The 22,860-nt window shown below is 47.7% G+C and overlaps 1 protein-coding gene and 1 long non-coding RNA gene across 2 annotated transcripts; one reads left to right on the plus strand and one right to left on the minus strand.

Annotated features, from left to right (window-relative positions):
- Positions 1–240: 240 nt before the first annotated feature.
- On the minus strand, positions 241–6,517 carry LOC142857436 (uncharacterized). Its single transcript, XR_012911817.1, has 2 exons — positions 6,155–6,517; positions 241–391 (listed from the first exon to the last, which is right to left on the minus strand). It is a non-coding gene; the product is annotated as an uncharacterized LOC142857436 (long non-coding RNA).
- Positions 6,499–22,712, plus strand: Urm1 (ubiquitin related modifier 1). The gene is made up of 5 exons (XM_075985645.1): positions 6,499–6,567; positions 11,379–11,449; positions 19,457–19,538; positions 21,347–21,395; positions 21,712–22,712. Exons 1-5 carry the CDS (start codon positions 6,533–6,535, stop codon positions 21,778–21,780), a joined length of 306 nt encoding a protein of 101 aa, XP_075841760.1. The 5' UTR covers positions 6,499–6,532; the 3' UTR covers positions 21,781–22,712.
- The last annotated feature ends 148 nt before the right edge of the window (positions 22,713–22,860 follow it).

Consider the following 22,860-nt stretch of genomic DNA (forward strand, 5'->3'; position numbering starts at 1 on the left):
TTCCTTTCTTTCTTTTTGTTTTTTGAGACAGGGTTTCTCAGTAGCTTGAAGCCTGTCCTGGAACTGTTCAGGCTGGCCTTGAACTCAGAGATCTGCCTGCCTCAGCCTCCCGAGTGCTGGGATTCAAGGTGTGAGCCACAACTGTCTGGCCACCAGCTTTAATTTTAAATTGAACTGGGACTACAAAAAGATCATTTGCCATATATGTCTGTAGAGAACACCAGAAATAAACATTTGGGATGATTTGTGAAATTTTATCCTGTTGGAAATGTGATATACCAATAGGCCAATTTACACTTTTTCTTGGGACTTTTTCTCTGGATGATTCACCTTTTTCTTCAGAAAAAGGTGCAGTGGTCTTCCAGTTCCTTGGTTGGATGCCTTCATTCTCCTGGAAAGATAAAAACAAAACCCTGCCTCAACCATACCTTTGGGAAGCTTCATTTTTGGCAAGTTAGCTCTGATCAAATGAAAAGCATTTGTTAGTCTTATGAATAATTTTTCTAATCCATTCATCTATAGGTGTTGATCTTGCATTTAAAAGTCTAATCACCATTTTGTATTCTGAATTAGCATTTTCAAAAGCCAAAGATTCAATTAATATTTGTCTAACTTCTGGATCTGATATCATTCTTACAGTTGAAATCAATCTTTGTAAAAATAAAAATCAGTGAAAGTTTCTTTTGGGCCCTGTACAACTTTAGTAAACGACTCACTTCTCAGACTTCTTCAACTCTGCCCCAAGCATTCACAGCTGTTGTACAGCACAGAGATAAAGTGTGGTCATCATATACAGATTGTAAGTCAGCATAATCGCCCTAAGAAGTTTGTCTCGGGCAATTTCAATACCTCTGGCCCTACTTTATTGTTCATCTTTCCACCAAGTCCTCCAAGGTAATTGAGGACCAGGTTCCAATACTGCTGCCTTCCCAGTCTTGTAGCATAATCCTGTTACTAGTTGACCGTGAATTTAGCATCTGTCTCATGAAAGATGAATGCATACCATATGAGACTATCACTTCCTAAAATCTCCTAAAATCTAACATTTCCATAAGAATCCCATGAGCTCTCCCATAGCCAATATTATCTGTCATTTGGTGGTTATTCCTGTATGGGGATTGGATAAATTAAAGTTGTTTTTTTGATACCCCTGGGCTGTTTCTAATTTATAAAGTAATGGTGTGGTTGGTTCTCCTTTAAATTTTTCTGTCTTTATCTGAATATCTGTATTATCTGTTTTAATAAGTTTTTCTAAAGCTTGTAACTTATCAGTCAAAATTGCATTATTTTCTTTTTTTGGCTTTTCTTTTTTTGTTTTTACTTTTCTTTTTTTTTCTTTTTCCATTCAATTATTTGCACTTCCTTCCCTCCTTCCAATCCCCTCCCACTCCTCCACACCTCTTCCTCCCTCTCCCACCCTGCTTGAGAGAGGGCAGGGAACCCTGCCCTGTGGGAAGTCCAAGGCCCTCCCCCCTACACCCAGGCCTAGGGAGCTGTGCATCCATATAGACTATGGTCCCAAAAAGCTGTAAAAACAAGTCCCAGTGCCTTTATCAATGGCTTCTCAGTCAGCCCCCATTGTCAGCCACAATCAGAGAGACCGATTTGATCACATGCTCATTCAGACCTGGTCCAGCTGGATTTGATGAGCTCCCATTAGAACAGGCACACTGCCTCAGTTGGTCCTGACTTCTTTGCTAGTCTTCTCCCTCCTGCCTTTCAACTGGACCTTGGGAGATCAGTCCATTCCTCTGATGAGGGTCTCTGTTTCTATCTCCATCCGTCGCCAGGTGAAGATTCTTGCATTATTTTCTTTAGGAAACCTTTCTAAGGCCTGCATCTTGGCACTGATATCAACCAACTTTTTTAGGGATAAAACAAGAATTACCAAACTAATATATATATTTTTTAAGATTTATCTATTAATTATGTATAAAGGGTTCTTCCTGCATGTATCCCTGCAGGCCAGAAGAGGGCATCAGATCTCATTATAGATGGTTGTGAGCCACCATGTGGTTGCTGGGAATTGAACTCAGGACCTCTGGAAAAGCAGTTAGTGCTCTTAACCTCTGAGCCATCTCTCCAGCTCCCAAACTGATAATGTTTATAATTGATATTGCATAAATCCCAGATGGGTTAATTATCCCCTCATTTAGTTCTTCAATTTTTATTCTTAAATATTTATTTATTTATTCATTTATTTAGGTTTTCAAGACAGGGTTTCTCTGTAGCTTTGGAGCCTGTCCTGGAACTCACTTCATAGACCAGACTGGTCTTGAACTCACAGAAATCCGGCAGCCTCTGTCTCCCAAGTGCTGAGATTAAAGGCATGTGCCACCACCGCCCAGTTTATTTATTATTTTGCTGGCAGAATTGGACATTATTTGAATTAGGAAGATAAGTGTACAGGAAGTTCACGCAGAAGAAAAGGGTACAGACACAGGACTAAGTATCAAGTTGTACTGACTTGACCTCTTGGACACTGGTCGTTTTGTTTTCGTAAGGTTTTCTTGTGAGATCTTAATGCCACACACAGGGCTTGATGACGACGTAGCCATATATGTCACAGTTCAGAGTCTTCCAATCCAGAATATTAGGATCCAGAGTAGAACCTTGGTACACAGATTTAATGTCCTCTGGGGTCAACACAGAGTCCCACATGTTCAAATCCCCAATCTCTCCCACAAAGGACTGGGCCTTCTCAAACCCTCCTCCATAGGTATCCTGTTCCTGCCCTAGGACAGTACTGGGTGGGGCTTTCACACCGTGTTCCTTCTGCAGATCCCTTTTCACCCAAGGTTTTCCACTGACCCCAAATTCAGCAACGCCAGGACTAGTGCAGAAATGCACCAGAGAAGTGAGCTCTTCCATCCCACGGAGAGTTCCTTTTGAAAGCCCAATGTTCAGTTTGTATTCTCCAACTCTTTCTTCATACATTAGTAGCTTATTGTCTCTGCTCTAATTGTTCCATTTTTGTTGTGTTTTTTTGTTTGTTTGTTTGTTGTTGTTTTTTTTTTTTTGGTTTTTCGAGACAGGGTTTCTCTGTGGCTTTGGAGACTGTCCTGGAACTAGCTCTGTAGACCAGGGTGGTCTCGAACTCACGGAGATCCGCCTGCCTCTGCCTCCCGAGTGCTGGGATTAAAGGCGTGCGCCACCATCGCCTGGCTGTTTGTTTGTTTTTGAGACAGGGTTTCTCTGTGTATCTCCGGCTGTCCTGGAACTCCCTCTATAGACCAGGCCAGCCTCAAACTCACAGAGATCTGCCTGCCTCTGCCTCCTGAGTGCTGGGATTAAAAGCATGCGCCACCGCCGCCTGACAATTGTTCCATTTTAAACCATCCACTGTGGAATCATAAAAGATTTAATTCCCTTCATTGTAATTGTATTTCTCATTTTTTAATGTGGAAAAAAACTCTTTTTTGTTTTGTTTTGTTTTTTGAGACAGGGTTTCTCTATAACTTTTGGAGCCTGTCCTGGATTTAGCTCTTGTAGACCAGGCTAGTCTCGAACTCACAGAGATCCGCCTGCCTCTGCTTCCCAAGTGCTGGGATTAAAGATGTACATCACCACCACCTGGTGAAAAACTCTTTTTAAAAACTAATTTCCCAGCCGGGCAGTGGTGGCGCACGCCTTTAATCCCAGCACTCAGAGGCAGGCAGATCTCTGTGAGTTCGAGGCCAGCCTGGTCTACAAGAGCTAGTTCCAGGACAGGAACCAAAAGCTCCGGAGAAACCCTATTTCGAAAAATCAAAAAAAAAAAAACCAAAAAAACAAAACCCCCAAAAAAACAAATTTCCCCCTTTAAGAACTCTAAGTTGTCTCACCAAATCCGTCAACAATGACTGTGAAGCATAAGGCTGGCCATCGCTGTGCAACACATCTGGGCGGAGAACACAGGCTGTGCAACACATCTGGGCGGAGAACACAGGCTGTGCACAGTCTGGCTGAGGACAGCTGCTGCTGAATGTGCCTGAGGAGGGGTTCTGTAGAAAGCCTACAATCCATGGGGGACAAGGAGCTTAGGAGTCAGCAGTCTGAAAGCTGGACCGGACTGCGTGACAGGAGGGAAGTGAGAGCTCAGAGCTGCCTGAAGGCAGAGCTGGCTGGGGATGAAGGGCTAACCCCAGCAGCATCTAGGCAACTGTGGGGTTTGGGGCTTGTGGGGATTGCTGTAGAGAGGCTGCAACAGGAAAATCCCAGACTTGCTCAGAGGTTTGAAGAAAGAAAGGGAAAGCCAGCAGTGTGGTGACTCCGGCGGGTGCAGCTCCGGTGGGTGCCAAGCAAGCGGCTGTTTCATTAATCCAATGCCCCAAAAGTTGGGAGCCAGATGAAGTGTTAATCTAATTAATCTTTAACAAACAAACAAAAAAATCAGGATCTTTTGCACAGAATCATACCACCACCACCACCCAGTATCCTGCATACTTTTTCAGGCTCATTTATTTATTTATTTATTTATTGCTCATTTATTTATTTATTTATTTATTTATTTTGTATATAGTATTCTGCCTGCATACATGCCTGCAGGCCAGAAGAGGGCACCAGATCTCATTACAGATGGTTGTAAGCCATCATTGTGGTTGCTGGGAATCAAACTCAGGACCTTTAGACGAACAGGCAGTGCTCTAAACCACTGAGCCATCTCTCTAGCCCTTTAGCCTTATCTTTAGTCAAGCTCCCTGCTCTCCAATTTCCTTCTGTATGTTCCGATTAGCTTGCAACTTATGCTGTGCTCATAACCACCTGGTTTATAATAGTCTAGCAAGTCCACTCTGGTATGTCCCATGTAGATACCACCTGGTACTATGGACTGCTCCCAGACCCTGTGTCGGGGCAAGCACAGCACTATTGGGCTACATCCCCAGATTACATTTTCTTTTTGTCTTTTTTGCATGTATATGGATGTCAGAGACTGACATTGGGTGTCTTCTTCAATCATCATTCTTCACCATATATAAAAAAACATTGATTTTTAAGTCTATTAGCTTTGCTTTTAATGGTTCATTATTCTTATTTTATATTATGTGCATTGGTATTTTGTCTGCAGCTATGTCTGTGTGAATATTGGCTTCTTTTTTTTGTTGTTTGTTTGTTTGGTTTTTTTTTTTTTTGAGACCGTTTCTCTGTAGCTTTGGAGCCTGTCCTGTCCTCTAGATCAGGCTGGCCTTGAAATCACAGAGAGCCGCCAGCTTCTGCCTCCTGATTAAAGGCTCGCACCACCACCACCCGGCCATGAATGTTGGATTCTACTGCAGTTGGAGTTCCAGACAGTTGTGAGCTGCCATGTGGGTACTGGGAATTGAACTCAGGTCCTCTAGAAGAACAGTCAGTGTTCTTAACCACTGAACCATCTCTTCAGTCCAGTGTATTAGGTTTTTTTTTTTTGCATAAATGTAAGTAGAACTAGGTTACAGACAGTTGTGAGCTACCATGTGGGTGTTGGAATCAAACTTGGGTCCTTTAGAATAGCAGTCAGTGCTTTTTGTTGTTGTTTTTTTAATTAATTATGTACACAGAGTTCTGCCTGTATCCCTGCAGGCCAGAAGAGGGCACCAGCTTTCATTACAAACGGTTTTGAGCACCACATGGTTTTCCACCACATGGTTGCTGGAAATTGAACTCAAGACCTCTGGAAGAATTCAGTGCTCTTAACCTCTGAGCCATCTCTCCAGCCCTAGTCAGTGCTCTTAACCTCTCTCCGGTCCACCATTTTATATAGGGATCTTAATCCAGTCCTTACACTTGCGCAGCAAGCGCTTCACCAGATGAGCCATTTCCCCAGCCCCGACATTTTCTTTTACAAATATCTATAGTACAGATTCTATAACTTCAGATAATTTATTTCCGTTTGGAATTTCACATTTAACATCACGATTAGCATTTATTTGATTACAGTCTCACTGTTATACAGAGTCACCTAGCAGCAGAAACTTCTCTCATTCTTTATTACTGACTCTCCACAGAACCGAACAATATGCCAGACACACCAAGTGTTAACTAAATAACCTCGAGGCAAACTGGGTCAGAAATAAGAATTTGGGGAGGTCATGTATTACTCCGTCAAACACACGAAATACAGAACACCCGACAGTCCGATTTTGGTTTTGAGACAAAATCGTGTAGCCCTGGCTGCCCTGAAGCTCCTTGCACTCACACAGATCCGCCTTCTCCAACTTTCTGACCGCTGGGATTAAAGGGTGTGTCCCACCACGCCTGGCTTGGAAACAGATTTGTGACCAATGAGAGATCAACAGTACGTGGCTCACAACCGTCTCACGGGACGCTGATGAACTTCTTCCTTAGTCGTCTTTCTTCAGGAAGTCGCTCCCTTCTTCCAGCCAGGGCTCTCTGGAAACTAGGTCTGCAACCAGGTCCCCAGCCCACAGCGCTCGGACCGCGCCTTTGTCCAATAGCTGGAGAGCACCGGAGCCGTAGGCACCGTCTCTTCCGCTTACGCAGCCAGGCGGCGACCGGAAATAAGTGGGCGCCCCGGAAGTTGGAGGGCGTGTCCTGCTAGTTTGGCTTCCTCAACATGGCGGCGCCCTTGTGTGTGGAGGTGGAGTTCGGGTGAGTGAGAGCTGGGGCGTCGTGGGGCTGGAGCGAAGCTATAGCGCCTGAAAGTCGGAACTCCCTCGACTTTCCGAGGCGATTGTCATCCTCCGAGAGCTGGGCCACCCGCCTGGCCTCTGACAGGCGCGGTCTCCCTGGGCGACGAGGCCGTAAGACCGAGAATAGAGGCGCACACGGGCAGGGAGGTGCGATGACAGTCCCTCCTCGGTCGGTAACATGTGGATAGTGAGCAGGTCATCTTCCAGCGTGTTTGACCAGTGACACTCCGAGCCCGACCCACCTTGCCTGGCATTTGGGCTCCTAAGGGGAACACGAGTCTCCCTGTTCTTCCAATTCTGTCTTCGGGCGGCAGTTCCCGCCTACTTTCTTCTTGGATGACGGTGTGGCCAAGATAGAGCTCCTTTCTTTCTTTCTTTCTTTCTTTTTTTTTTTTTGTCAAACGTGAGAGAGTTTTAATCAGACCCGAATCGCTTTCAAAGTAGTTTGATGAGTGCCTTTTGCAGATCTGGAGCCCAGATACCAACCACGGAGGGAGCGACCAACATTGGCAGTATAGTGTGCCCAAGATGAAACGTTCCACAATTGGGATGTACATCATTCCTTGAAGGAACACAGGGAAAATTGAAAATCTCCCCAAATCCCTACTTTGTTCTTCCAGCACACAGAAGGTCTGTCATGGGCTCAAATGTGCAGAAGACAGACTTTGGATTTGAGAACAGACAAAGGATTGAGGCCTCTAGAGATGGGTGGGTGGTTGTTTCTAGAATCATATGGAAAAGCTAGTGTGTGTGTGTGTGTGTGTGTGTGTGTGTGTGTGTAGATGAACAAGCTAAGTAAGGGAAAACTCTAGGATAGAATCATAAAGTTCTTTCCCAATGCCTTTCTTTCCATTGGATGCCCTCTGTTCCTTTAATGTTTTCCCTTCACTGGGTAGTTCATTCGCCAGTCATTTATTGAGTGCCTACCATGTGCCAGGCAGTGAGCCAGACACGGAGGATACAAAGATAAATAACACTCTGTCTGTTCCCTCCAGCGGTCAGCATTTCTGCCCCTTGGAACGGGGTAGTCTCATGAATGTTAAGTGCAGTTTAATTGATGATATTGTCTGGCCACTTGGATCCAATTAGAACTACATTGATCTGGCCTCCTGACTGTTTTACCTTTCTGCCCGGTCTTAACAGAACTGAAAAGGAAGAAGCTCCAGGCACTCAGGGTTAATGTTTCTCCATAGTGAGTCATTCTTCAGATGTATTCTGTCTACAGACACTGTGCTGGCAACAGTCAGGAAGTCGCAAAGTAAATAAGACTCTTGCCCTCCGGAGTTCACAGATATACACCGTCGCTTCCTTTCTAACTTCGGCCTTTCTTGCTCTAAGAGCAATATTGAGCTCCAGCAAGACTGGACAGCATTTTTTTCCCTACCTGTCCATTCCCTTGCACACCTCCCCACATAAGTGATCCATCAGAATTGCAGCTTCACAGGGCATGGTGGCCCAGGCCTATCAACCCAATACTACTTGGAAGGCAGGGGCAGTTGGATCTCTAATTTTGAGACCAGGCTGAGCTACATAGTGAGAGATCCTCCATAATGAATGAATGAATGAATGAATGAATGAATTATACACACACACACACACACACATTGCAGAAAGGCTATCTGTCTGTCTATCTATCTATCTATCTATCTATCTATCTATCTATCTATCTATCTATCTATCTATGCTTGCCAGACCCAGAAGCCTCTCCTCTGTCCTCCCAATTTGGTTTTATTTGGAGACAAGAGCTCATGATATAGCATGTGCCCCTGCATGTCATCTGATATGTTTTTTTTTAACCTCTGACCTTTAATTAACTCTGTCACTTGACAGATATGCTTCCCCTTTTACTATGAATCTGAGAAGATTTTTCAGAGGGGCTACAGTGCCCATTCTTTCCTCACTGGTCCTAGAAGTCTAGAAATTATTGCCTCCGAACCCAGAATAAATGTGATCCTTTTGGTGCTACCAGCTTTGTTAGGTTTAGAAGGCTTTCTATATTTTGTGTGTGGGGGTGGTGGTGGGTGGTTTTTTTAAGACAGTTTTTTGGGTTTTTTTTTTGTTTTTTTGTTTTTTTTTTTTTTACGTAACAGCCTTGGCTGTCGTGGAATTCACTCTGTAGACGGAAGTTCTCTGTCTCCTGAGTGCTGGGGCTGAAGGTGTGTGCCATCCCGTCTGGTTCATCTCTTTCTTGTTAGGACCAATTCTGCCATCTTTTGGCATACCTTCAGAACTGTTATTAATAGAGGTGGTTTTGTTTTGTGTTGTGTCTTTTGAGGCCTGGTATCTAAGATGGCCTATTTCTCTGGACTCAGTAGATATTGGAGAAAGTCTTAGAACTTCTGCCCCTTCTGCCTCTGTCTCCCCAGTGCTGCAATTACAGGCATCTACCACCACGCTCAGTTTATGCAGTACTAGGGGTGGAATCCAAAGCTTCCTGCATGCAATGCAAACACTCTACCAACTAGACTATACTTCCCAGCCCTAGCAGAACATGTTTTCAGTACATGTAGAATTGGAAGTATAGTACAGGTGTGTTTGGAGCACCTCCCTTCCAGGCTGAAATGACCTAGATTTGATTCCCTTTCCATGAGTTTGGGAGGTATTGGAAAGGCTGGATACACCATTAAGATCAGAGAAGTAGTCATATTCATTGGTGTGGCAAATATTTTTTAAATTTCTGCTGTATGCCAGGCCTTATTTCATTTTGAGCCTGTTTGTGCTCTATAAGGTCGATGGAGTCTAAACATGGATGGGTAGTTTTTTTTTTTGTTTTTGGTTTTAGTTGGTTGGTTGATCATTGAAGCAGGGTTTCATGTAACACAAGCTGGCCTTAAACTCAATATGTACCGGAAGATGACTTTGAATTCTTGTTTCTCCTGTTTCTACTTCCCAAGTGCTAGAATTATAGGCATGTGATACCATGCCTAGCTTTTAGATAGATACGGGTTTTTTGTTTGTTTGTTTGTTTGCTTTTTTGAGACAGGGTTTCTCTGTGGTTTTGGAGCCTGTCCTGGAACTAGCTCTTGTAGACCAGGCTGGTCTCGAACTCACAGAGATCTGCCTGCCTCTGCCTCCCAAGTGCTGGGATTGCCCGGCCTAGATAGATACGTTTTAAAGCAACTAGAAAAAGTGACTGAAATGTAGACCTGTCACTGATATTAGCGGACACATACACCGGGAATTGGGGTATTTAGAGAAGATGGACAGATCTTAGTAAAGACTGAATGGCAGGCAAATCCTATGAAACAGAGGACCTGGCCTAAGGTCTCTGGGGTTCAAACAGCCCCCATGTCTGCCTCTCTGAATCAGTCCTGAGGTTAGGTGTGCACTGTCTCTCACTCCAGACAAGCTGACAGGAAGGAGCACTACCCTCCCCCGGGCCTTGCTCACCCAGCAGTGATGGGTCACTCGGAGCCTCACTGGTGCGCTCTTCATCTGTTTGTAGGAGGAAAAACAGGCTTGGCCTTGGAGCCTGGCACTACCAGCTTTGGCCACTCTTGATTATTTGCCTCCATTCCCACCCCACTTCTCTGACCCTCAAATCCTGAACTCCCCGCCTATCACCCTCCCCCAGCCCAGCTGCCGCATGTGCCAACCCCTGCCCAGCAGAAAGTGAGGCTCTTGGAAGGGGATAAATGGAGGTCTGTGTGGGCTTGCAGCTGAGGTGGCCCTGCGCACAGCCACAGATGGGCCTTTGCTCCCCCTCCACGGTTCTGCATCAACAAAGCGTGACCTTGTTTAGATGATAGTCCCCCATGTTTCCCCCAGGACAATGTTTGCCTTGCCTTTGCCTCCTAGTGGGCTGCCTCAGGACATCTCTGTTCCCCGAGATTGGGAAAGGGTGGTGGGGAGGGAAATACCACATCCATCAAAAGTCTGTTAGGGCCTTCTCAGTTCAGACAACATGAAGTCTGAGATGGGAATTAGGAAAGCAGAAGAAGAAATAGTGTGGAACACTGAAGGCCCTACTGCCCACACCAGTAGTCCTGGTTTCCGAACTCGGCTTTGAGCATCTCTGCTGTCTTGACTATCCCTTGACCAGATGCGGGGATGCAGAAACAAGCTGAACTCTGCCCTTGGGGGACTTTTTGAAAGGGCTCTGGGTTTACTTACCTTCTCTGGGCTTCAGTCCACTTTTTTATATGGAATTAACAATGTCTGCCTCCTTCCTCCTTTGCTGGGATGGCTAGACGATGAAATGGGATGCGGGTCATCTTGTAACTGACGAGGTGATGTGAACAGCTGTACTTAGTGCTGAGCCCAGTGGGTTCTCTCTACCCCTATTGCTGTGATGTGTGCACAGAAGGGCATAGAGGTGAACAGGAGCAGGGTTATTTCTACCCTTACCTGGCTAGAAATGCACGGGGTCTCCAGGGCACCCTAGAAGGGCAGCTCAGCAATTTTAGAAGTAGAATCAAGGCTTGTAAAGGTGGGTACTTGGCCAGGGGCTGACTGGCAAGTAGACGTAGAGCCTGATTTCCTTCTTGGGACTGGCAGCTCTGAAGCCTGGGTTCTACTGCTGTGTACTAAACTATCTCTCAAGAAAGCAAAGTCAAGGAGGCTGTAGGCTTGGGCTCTCCACTAATAGTGGAGACTGTTTACATCCTCTTTACCACAGCACAAAATCACTATAACTAGGCTGTTCCTGAACCTTGGTCTTTGCGTCTCATCTTTCCTCACCAGCCATGTTCCCAGTTCAGGTTGTCAGGCTCGTCTCAGTCCTGTTAGCAGTAACTTACCCAGCTATCTGTCTTTGGCCCTCTTTTGCAGAGGTGGTGCGGAGCTCCTGTTTGATGGAGTGAAAAAACATCAAGTCACCTTGCCTGAGCAAGAGGGACCCTGTGAGTATTGGATTCCTGGCTGCTCTCTGGGGCCACTGGGCATGAGTGGAAAAAGTTAGGATTGTCCTGGCCAGTAGCAAAGGAAGAAGAAACTGGAAAGTATGTTTTCCCTCCTTGCTGGGCCTGGCCAGCTCTGCAAGAAGAGGTGGGAGATTGATCTTCACATGGGGAATGGCTGGAGCAGTGGCTCATCTCGCAGAGAACCCAGGTTTAGTTTCCGGCACCCACACATCTGTAACTCCAATTTCAGGGGATTTAAGGCCCTCCGGTCTCTGCGCACCAGGCAAAAATAAGGTACACTGACCGACACGTGCAGGAAAAACACTCATACAAGCCACATCTGGTAGTATACACCTTAAATCCACATTTGGGGAAGCAAAGGCAGGAAGTCTAGGTGGATCTCTGAGTTTTGAGGTTAACCTGTTCCACATAGAGAGTTCCAGGCTAGCCAGGGCTACACAGTGAGACCTTGACCTGTGTGTGTGTCTGTCTGTCTGTCTGTCTGTCTGTGTGTGTGTGTGTGTGTAGAGGGGGGCTCGAGACAGTATTTCTCAGCCCTGGCTGTCCTGGAACTCTCAGAGATCTGCCTGCCTCTGCCTCCCAAGTGTTAGGATTAAAAGTGTGTGCCACCATTGCCCAGTTTGAGACCTTGTCTTAAAACAAAACAAATAGGAAAACTCCATTTATATAAAGAAAATGAATAACTCTTTAAAAATATGCTGGGCATGGTAGCACACAGCTTTTATCCAAGCACTCCGTGGCAGAGGCAGGAGGATCTCTGTGAATTTGAGGCCAACCTGGCCTACCCAGCAGCCTCCAGGACAGCCGAAGAGTGACCCTGTCTCAAAAAAAAAAAATTAAATTAAAAAGAGGGCTCAGCAAATAAAGATACCATAACACACACGTGTGCATAATAAAGTAAACGTAATAAAAAAGCGGGGAAGAAAATTGCTCTAGGCGGTAGTGGCACACACCTTAAATCCCAGAGCAGGCATACTGATGCTCACTTTTTTTCTCACTACTATACTAATGAGGACACTTTTTTTGTTTGTTTTTTGAATATTTATTTATTTATTATGTATACAATGTTCTGTCTGTGTGTGTGCCTGTAGGCCAGAAGAGGGCACCAGACCTCATTACAGATGGTTGTGAGCTACCATGTGGTTGCTGGGAATTGAACTCAGGACCTTTGGAAGAGCAGGCAATGCTCTTAACCACTGAACCATCTCTCCAGCCCCTGTTTGTTTGTTTTTTAAAACATGGTTTCTCTGTCCCAGAACTCACTCTGTAGACCAGGCTAACATGGTTTCACTGCCCTAGAACTCATTCTGTAGACCTGCTAACTTTGAGCTCCCTGAGATCCTCCTGCCTCTTGCCTCTCAAATGGTGGGATTAAAGGCGTGATGCTCACTTTAAATCCTAGCGCCCTAGAGGCAGAGGCAGCTAGATCTCTGAGCTCAAGGCTAGCCTCATCTACATTGGACAGTCAGAGCTACATAGTGAGACCTTGTCTCCAAAGAGAATTTAAAATACCTGTTTGGGCTGAAGGTGTAGCTTAGGTGACGATTTGCTTAACATGCATAAAGTCCTTTGTTCCATATCCAGCACTGAATTAACCAGGCCTAAAACTGGGTGTGGTGGTGTGACCCTGTAATGTCACCACTCAGGAGACAGAGGCAGATGACTAGAAGTTCAAAGTTATGAAGAGTTTGAAGCCAGCCCTGGGATACATAAGAGACTACATGCAAAATAAAATACCGCAAGTTATAGTTTACTTCCTCTTTTATTTATTTTTTATAGACATTGATTTTATGCCTGCATGTATGTCTGGGTGAGGGTGTTGAGTCCCCTGGAACTGTGGAGTTACAGACAGCTGTGAGCCACCATGTGGGTGCTGGGAAGTGAACCTGGGGGTTTATTTCCTCTTGAGGTTTGCTTGAAAGAAAAAAGCGCACCCGTTCACAATTCTGTCCCCGTGTCACTCACTAGACACCCAGCCAGTGTCACTGGAGTAGTACTCGTTTATCCCCCTCGTTAGCGGTGATGCCTTCATTGTTCTGCTTCCTGCTTGTGCTTACCCAAGAAGTAGCTGCCATTTCCACTGGTTGAACCAAGAGCTTTCTCTGTGTAGCCCAGGCTGTCCCTTTTCCTCTGCTGCACCATCACAGGCAAGCCCCACTCCTTCCTACTCAAGTCAACTTAAAAGGTAGCTGGCCAGGGAGGGCAGGAGCTGAGCAGCAGCTCGTGGGTGCTTTAAACTGCTTAGCATGCATTTCACAGCCTCTCTGGGGCCAGCTGTTCCTTTCTCTGCTCTCCAGGCCTGTTTGCTGATCCCTTTCCTACCTCCTCCTCTCCCCTCCCTCCCAGTCCCTGTGCAAAATTGCTTTTGAAAAGATCCACTTTCTGCTTAATTAAACAATGAGGAGCGTCCCCTCACACATCTGTAAACCTCCTTCTGAGGCCAGTTTAGGCCACAAACTGCTCCATTCTTACCCTCATTCACTTGTAAATGGAGCCTCTGAGGTTCCCCCACCCCTCTTCTCTTTCATTCCACCCTTGCCAGCTCTTTCTTCTCCCCTTTCGCTGAGGCCTGGGGTGGGAATCCCAGAAGAGCCAGAGCCAGTAGACTTGATAGGGAAGGGACAGTTTAACTTACGGACAAGATTTAGGGGCCCAGGTGGAGGTGAGAAAATAAATACATTTGTTGTCATGGGCCTTGTGCTCCAGCAGACCCAGGGGACAGGAATGGCAGAAGACACACTTCACACGGAGCAGCCCTCATCTCCTGTGTGTTCACAGGGGCCAGATGAGGCTCTGCTGCAGCAGCCGGGGCTGCATCTCCTCAGCTCAGAGGGGCTGTACTGACGCTCTAAGGTGGTGCTCCCAGCCTTCCTGATGCTGCCACGTGGGAACCCCCAACCACAGTTATTTCATTGCTACTTCTTAACTGTAATGTTACTGCCATTGTGCATTGTAATGTAAATATCTGATCCCCCAAAGGGAGGGATGGCGACCCACAGGTTGAGAACAGGTCCCCTCAGGAGCCCTGCCAGTGTAGGCTGTCAGTATCTCCTAAGCAGGAAAGGTCTACTGGGGCAAGGGATTCTGGGTGGAGGTTCCATTTCTTTCTTATTTTATCGTACAAGGTGGCCCAAGACCCTTTTCCGGCCAAGTATATAATGTAGTTTGAGTATATTCCTCCACTTTTGTGACGCCCCCTCCCCCAAGTGTTTTTTAAGGTAGGTTCTCATGGAACCCAGGCTGGCCTATAAACTCACTGTATAGCCAGGGATGACCTGATCTGCATCAGCCTCGCACTGCTGGGATTACTGAGTTCAGCACCAAGTCCAGCCTAGTGAGAGGTTTCGTGCTTCACTCGAATGTGTACACCAAGGTTCCTGTGCCACGGCCACCTTTATTTAGGTCAGGACTCTGGCAGCCCAGAGGATAAGGAATCAAGACTTGAGCACACAGCTTAGACACCCATCTGTGGAGTGTTCACTGTGTGTTCTGCAAGTGTTTTGCCTTAATCTTCATAGCAACCCTTTAGAGTGTGGTTTATTATCCACGCTGGTCAGGATAAATGGTGCCAGTACACTGAGGTGAAGTGACTGGCCCGAGGCTCTCTTGCCCTCAATGCAAGCCTCTCTATTTGACCTTTAACCATCTAACACAAAGCAGCAGCTCCTCTCCCTGCTGTCCCCTGATGGGCCAGTCAGGTCTCTTGCACTGGAAACCTTGCTTTAGGGCACTTCTTCTTCCCCAGCACCGAGTGCGTGGCTGGCTATGGCATGCACAGCCTTGGAATGTGAATCTTCCCACACAGCCTGCCCCAGGAGCTAGACCAACCTTTGGCATCTTACAGATCCAAACACCTAAAATGGGAGGAAGATGGTGGGAGGAATGGCGTGTGCTTGTAACCACAACAGTGGTAGGAGGCTGAGACAAGAGTATTGTCTGAGACAGGACCCAGGCCAGCCTGAGCAACCTGGGAAGGAAGACCAGTGTATGGGCCCCCCTTCCTTCCTTCCTTTCTTTCTTCCTTTCTTTCCTTTTTCATTTTGTTTTTCTAGACAAGGTTTCTCTGTATAGTCCTTACTGTCCTGGAACTCGTTCTGTAGACCAGGCAGGCCTTAAACTCATAGAGATCCACCTGCCTCTGCCTCCCGAGTGCTGGGAATAAAGGTGTGCACCACCACCTCCCTGCTATAACCTCTCTTATTTCTGTTACTTTCTTCTGGCTTCCAATGAGCACATATCATATCCCACAGAAAGCCCCAGCACTATCTGGTTTGTGGTACACCTCTCTCTAAGGCTAGGGTTCTGGGCGATGGGCAGAGCATGTAGAAAACCAACATGTTTGAGAGTCAGTCCAGAGGAGATAGCTTTTTCTCCTGGATTCAGGAGTAATTGATAGTCTAGGCACAACTCCAAGATTGTCTTCTTATTTGATCCTTATAATAACGCATTTTCAAAAAAGTAATTTTATACATATGGGTATTTTGCCTATATATAAATCTGTGCACCATGTACATGATGCCTGGTACCCACGGAGATCAGAGCAGGGCATCAGATTCCCACGAACTGGAGTTGTAGATGATTCTGAAATGCCATATGAGCAATGAAAGTCAGACTTGGGCCCTTTGCAAGAGCAGCTAGTGCTTGCTTTAACTATCTCTTTAGATCTACATTCTTTGTTCAGAATTTTAAAAGTTTTATTTTTGTATATGTGTGTGTCTATTCGTGAATGTGTATGAGTGTGTGTGTGTGTGTGTCTGAGAGAGAGAGAACCTAACAACTCTGGTCCTGGAAGAGTAGCAAGCACTCTTACCTGCTGAGCCTTCTCTCCAGCCCAATAATGATGCAGTCTTACCTCATTTTTTTTTCTTTTTTAAAGAAAGCTGAGGCTCTGAAAAGTCCCTTCCTAAGGTCATATGACTAGGAAGGAATGGAGTCCCTCTCAAAACTAAAACTGGCAGGCATGGTGATGCAGACCTGCAGCTCCAGGATTGGTTCTTAGCCACACAGCAGGTTTACGGTCTGCCCGGCTACTTGAGACTCTTGTCTCAGGTAAACCATTATGACTGTGACCTTCTCCCACTGGCATCTTGGGACAGAGCTGTGAGAGCAACATCCCTGAGCCCTCAGACTCCACTCTGGGAGCAGCAGTGGGAGTGCCATGTTGTGGTGGGGCATGGAGACACACAAGGCTTTAGGAGGCAGGAGCAACCTCATTTGGAGCAGGCTTTCCCCGGGGCTCTAATGCTGTTCCTCCTGCCTTGTCCTTTCTGCTGCCTCGAACCTGCCAGTTGTGCGGTGCCTCAGCTCTTCCCATATGTGCTTCCTTCTGTCCAGAACACTTCCCCCACCCAAGCCCATTCATCCTTCAGGCCGAAAGCTTCAGTGTTAACACTCTTGGAAAGGCTCTTCCTGCTCCCAAAGGAGTTAGCATGCACCACAGCTAATTAAGTAATGTCTGCCACCTCTGCTGCCCTCACAAGGAAGGCTCTGTGTCCATCTTGCTGGCCACCATCACCCTAGAGCCATCACAGGATAGTTGCTCAATAAATGTTTGTCCTGTGCATGGTGCCTGCAGGAGGGAGACCATGCTCAGGAGGAGTGGGAAGGAAGGAAGATAGTGGGAAGACGAAAGGAAGGTTCCTTACCCCCATCTATCCCAGAGCCACCCCAAGCCACCATCCCTGACTCTGCTTAACCCTTCCTCCTCCCCTGGGCGCCTTTGGAAGCCGACCATCTGGCTTGGAGTCTATTTGCATATTGTCTGGGCCTCAGCAAGCCAAGCAAGATGTCCCAGGGGTGCGTTTCAGGCCAGGCTGAGTGGCCCTTGCAGCCTGAGAAGGGAGCCATGAGTTCCACCTCTCCCCACCCCCAAATCCAGGCACAGGGACAATACAGGCTGCTGTGATGCAGCAGCCTCACCATGGTAACATGCTATCAAAAATGTAGGCGGGCCTGGAGTTGGGGGCAGGCAGAAGAGGGAGGGAGTGACCTCAGCAAATAGGAGCATCATGATAAATGAGCCAGCACTGGGCAGCAGACTCATCCCCCAGCCACCCCTCTGGGAGTCCATGACAGTGTCATCACGTGGATGACCCCAACATGACCACTATCCCTCCGTTATTCCCAAGCTTTCGAGAGTGGAGCAGAAGCCCCCTCTTTGAAGGGAGCCAGGACTATTCCCCAGGAGAATCCAGATTCTGTATCAGCAAGCCAGGACTGTCAGATATAGCCTGTGGTCACTGGGCCAACCTCTTCCCAGTTCTTCCGTGTCCAAACACAAGCACAGCCCTGGCTGCTGAGGCTGGCTGATGCCTGGCTGATAGATGTGTCAGACTTCAATAGTTCTATCGAACAGCCACAAGATGTATGGGCTGGCGGCCACCAGACAGTGCCAAAATGGAGGCCAAGGGGATTCAGAGCCAAGGGGATGCCTCTGCAACTTTGGCCTTGGAGAAGAGTCCACCAAGAGTCCAAATGCAGCTGGAGGGAGGCAGCACCCTTCTTCCTCGCCTTGGGGATGGCTTAGTTAAAAGGGAATTTTAGCCAGGCTGTGGTGACACACGCCTTTAATCTCAGCACTTGGGAGACAGAGGCAGGCGAATATCTGTGAGTGTGAGGCCAGCCTAATCTATAGAGCAAGTTCCAGGACAGCCAGGGCTACACAGAGAAATCATGTCTCACAGGGGGAAATAGAATTTTAAATTGGGAAATGACAGTTTTAATCCATGAACACTGCTTGTTGCCCTGTGGGATGTTTGTCATCAGAAACAGGACTAGTTTATCCACACTGCACCTTCACACCTCCTGGCCCTACCCAAGGCTAGATTCTGCCTGTGTATTGCAGTGTGAAGCTCACAGAGTGAAGCTTCCCTGTGTACTAGCAGCCCATTATTCCAGGGCTTTGTGTTCTAGGCAGGGTAGCTCAGGCCACATTCTCACCTTGCTTCAACTTAGCCTCAGAGCTTTGTCTTGGGGGCAGTCAAAGGCAGCTGACCTCTCTAAGACACTGACTCAGGACAAGCTCCCTGTGGCTCCCTAAATGCTACTTGTTTTTCTAGGCCCTTTGTTCTCAAGTCATCTGTGAGAGCAGGACCTCCAGGAGTCTTAGAAACAATCTGAGTGAAGAGTGGTGGAGGTCCCGGGTACCACAGCCTTTGTAGATGCAGACCAATCCCAGTTTGCTACTGGTAACCCTGGAGACCACTGCCTCCACATGCTGCACAAAGAAGCTGGTGCCCATCCCAGAGCCCATCCCAGGAGGCAGAACAGGAGAGGTCTTTGCAGCCCAGAACCTCTTCTTGCCTTGGCAAGGTGGCCACCCCCCAGGGTGATGCAGAAGTGGCCGAGTGAGCAAGGATTTGTCAGTGTCTGCTGGTGAGGAGCCTTGTCTCCCTCTGCTAGAGGAAATTAACTGATGTTATCTGCTCAGCCGTTGTTTTTCTCCCTCACAAAGGGAAATCTATGCAGACCCTGCCTGGGAGCAAAGCTGAGGCCTCCCTAGCTGGACTGGCAGGGGAGATAAAGGTGGCAGGGGCTCTTTGATGCCCTCTAAACAGCCTTGTCTCTGAATTCTTTTTTTAAAAATTCTTTTAATTATGTGTACATATGTGTGGGCATGTGCATGTGTAAGTGCATAGAGAGTTTAGAAGAAGGTATTGGTCCCTGGGAACTGGAGGCATTGGTGGCCATGAGCCACCCAGTGTGAGTGCTGGGAACTGAACTTGGGTCCTCTGTAAGAACAGTACCTCCCCTTCCCCACTAAGCCCTCTCTCCAGCTCCAGTCCCTGCTGTTTGTAGCTCCTCCCACTGCCTTCAGCTGTGCAGTGACCCCTTTCTCTGAAGACCCTCCTGACAGTCACTGGCCTCTCCTAATCAGGCTTCTGGCCCTGTGAGCCCCATGTTCATTTTCTTCTGTGCTGGGCAAGGCTTTGGGGCCTGGAAATGAGTTGGCTTTGACCTTGGTTTGTTCTGTGCCTCCCTCTCTAGGGGACATCCGGAACCTCCTTGTCTGGATCAAGAAGAACTTGCTAAAAGAGCGGCCAGAGCTGTTCATCCAGGGAGAGAGTGTGTGAGTTCCCTTCCCCCGTTCCTGAGCAAGGCAGAGAGAGGGAAGGTTGTCTAAGCCTTTGGTTCTGAACATCTTATCCTCTTGAGTCCCCTATTTTCTCAAACTCCTCTGAGGAAAGAGCCTTGTTCTAGTCTGTTTCTAGTTCTCTTATTACCACACTAGACTGTTTGAGTTCTTACAAGCCTGTATGAAAAGAGCCTGGTAAATTTTCCCAAAAGTTTGCGTTACGCTTCTGGTTACTACCGAATGCAGAAACCTAGGTGAGTTATTTGCTTCTCCTAGCCTCAGCTGTCCTCTGTACAGAAAGCACCAAGAAAGCCACGCTGATCCAGGACAGTGGTCCCAGACCTTTCCTCGTGTGAGAAGCATTCTTTATCAGGGCTGTCACTTGTGGCTGGTTGAACCCTCAAAGTTGGCCAGGGTGACCGAGAAGCTAAATTCTCCCTTTTACCTGGGTATGGCGGCACACACCTTTAATACCAGCTCTTTGTGGTCAGAGACTGGTAGATCTCTGAAAGTTGTAGGCCAGTCTGGTCTACTACAGGGTTCTAGGACAGCTAGGGCTATATAGTAAGACCCTAAAAAACAAAACAAAACAAAAGGCTGAGGTGGGAGGATTGTCATGAGTTTGAGGATAGTCTGAGCTACATAGCAAGAATCTGTCTTAAAAGTCAAACCAGACTGAAGAGATGGCTGGCGGCTGAGAGCAAGTACTATTCTCTCAGAGGACTGAGTTTGATTCCCAGACCCACATTAGGTAGCTCACAACTGCCCGTCACCCTCCAGCTCTGACTCGTTCAGCCTCTGCTTCACCTGCACTCACCTGTACACACATACACAGAATTTAAAATTAAATAAATATCACTAAAATATTCCATTTTCTTTTTGGTCCTTGAAATTGCTGTATGTGGTCAGTAGGTACAGTGTGAGACATCACAGAGCTGAGATTCCAGGCAACCACAGCACATACCACTCAGACATACAGCTCCCACCTGTTCCAGCCTGTTAGCAAAAACCAAGTCATTCCACTTCTAAACAAGGATGATCTCCTGCCAAGGAGACAGGCCATGAAACGGGGAGACTCTTTCGTCAGCCTGTCGGCTAGGACTGTTCTCCAGTCTCCAGTTTCTGGCCCAGCAGTCCTGGAAGCCACCTGCAAGGACACCAGTGCTCCCTGGACCATTGCCAGTACAACCACGACTGGCTCTCAAGCATTTAGCCACTGGCAGCCTTTTTTGACCCAGAAGAGCTGAGCGTGCTTCCTCTAGAATAGGTATCCTGGAGGCCTAGAAGCCAAAGCCTTCCTTTCCAGAGCCTAGGAGAGTAAGATTAGACACTGGAAAAAATAGATTCCTTTTGCTGGTTACTAAGACATAGTGGCAGGTAAGCCCTTTGTTATATCCCTCAGCGATCTTTGTGGGGCGGACCTTATAATTGGCTCTGTGTTCACATGATGAAAGCTGATGCTCAGAGAAGTAAAATGCCTTGCCTGAAGTCTGGGTGGTGGGTGATGCTGACCCTTGCCTGAAGTCTGGGTGGTGGGTGATGCTGACCCTTGCCTGAAGTCTGGGTGATAGGTGATGCTGACCCTTGCCTGGAGTCTGGGTGATGGGTGATGCTGACCCTTGCCCGTTTTCTTGAAGATGCCTTCAAGACCTTGATTGACTGACCTGGTTTTCTGACTATGCAGACTATAGCCTCCACTTGGTGGGAAGTTGGGGGGAAAGGTTCCCCCACACTCCTGCAGCCCACAGGCTCTGAGCCTCCTTCCTTCCACTTCCTGCCCCTCACTACCCTCTTTCCCACAGGCGGCCAGGAATTCTGGTGCTGATTAACGATGCCGACTGGGAACTGCTGGTCAGTACCTCCGGTGACACTCTTCCCTAGCCCAGGTCGGGGCTGGGAGATCTCTGTCTCATTCATACCCCACCCCCCATGGGGCTCTTCCTGTCTTCCACCTCAAATAAGGAGGATTGAATGGCCGCTGGGGAGGGAGGCAGGGAGTGCACCCATCCTGGAGATTTGAAGGTTGATGTGTAAGGTCTCCATTTTTCTGGTGAGGTTTTTCTTTCATTCCCAGAATAGCCACCTTTACCTTTCTCTTCCCTGTTCCAACATGTGGCAATGACCCGGACCATGTTCTGATGGTCCCTGTCCCTCTTTCCTACCCCAGGGGGAGCTGGACTACCAGCTGCAGGACCAGGACAGCATCCTCTTCATCTCCACACTGCACGGCGGCTGAGGGCTCCTCTGTGAGCCCAGGCACCTTTGTGAGGGGAGCACAGGACAACCACACCTCTCCTTGGGCCCTGCTTCCAGGTCCTCAGTCCCCTTGGCTGCCTCCTTCTCTGCTGTACCCCTGTGTTCCCTCTAGGCAGGGAAAAGAGGCCAGGTGCTAAAAATGAGCCTTTCTGGGCAAGGCACGTGAGCAGGGAGGGAGAGCAGACGCCTGAGCCCAGCACTCCTTCCCGCAGAGGTGGGGGAGGGTGCTCCTGTAATATGTCAGGAGTGGAGGGGGCTCTATGCCCAGGTGACCCAGCTGCTTGCCACTCCTATGTCTTGGTATATCTAAGCACTGAGTGACTGCCTTGCCACTCCTGTGTCTTGGTATCTAAGTGTATCTAAGCACTGAGTGACTGCCTGAAAGGCATCTTCATGGGGAAGATGGATGGACTGGAGTAACTGATGAGAAGCCCCTCTCTTGCCAAAGATTAGAGGGGCCTCCGCCTCAGTTTCCCCATCTGGACACTGAAGACTCTGCTTGTCCCCCACTGATGTCATTATGGAACCCCAGCTGGGGTCCCCTATTCACTGCTCACCTCCCTCCCTCCACCCAGCAGCTGCTCTCCTAGCCACACCCCTCCCCCCCAGCCCTTGACCCTGGCTGGCCTCCCCCCTACATAGGCTACCAGATGGGCTCCTGAGACACTCTCCAGACTGCCTACAACTCATTCTGCTAGGGAGAGAATGTAGGGAAGTAACCTAACCTTAGACAGCAGGCAGGGCCTCCATGTGTATATAACTCCTAGCTTCCTGAAACAAGCAAGGTTTGAATGTGCAGCACCTGGTAGATAGAGGATTGTGCCCCCTTTCCTCCATCCTTTCTGGAAATCTGGGGACCTTGTGCCTACAGCAGCTGGCCTTGGGCAAATAAAGAGACTAGGTTTTTTACTAGCCTTGCTTGGAGCCTCATCCTTAGAAACTGGTGGTACCCTGTATTCCTCAAATCTATGGCTGTGTTCTGGCCAAAGGCTCAGATGGCCTTCACCTGAAAGGCTCACACATGCACTGTTCCACAGAGAGAGTGTAGACCCTGATGATC

Source organism: Microtus pennsylvanicus, chromosome 9 (genome assembly GCF_037038515.1).
Source record: "Microtus pennsylvanicus isolate mMicPen1 chromosome 9, mMicPen1.hap1, whole genome shotgun sequence".
Classification (NCBI taxonomy): domain Eukaryota; kingdom Metazoa; phylum Chordata; class Mammalia; order Rodentia; family Cricetidae; genus Microtus; species Microtus pennsylvanicus.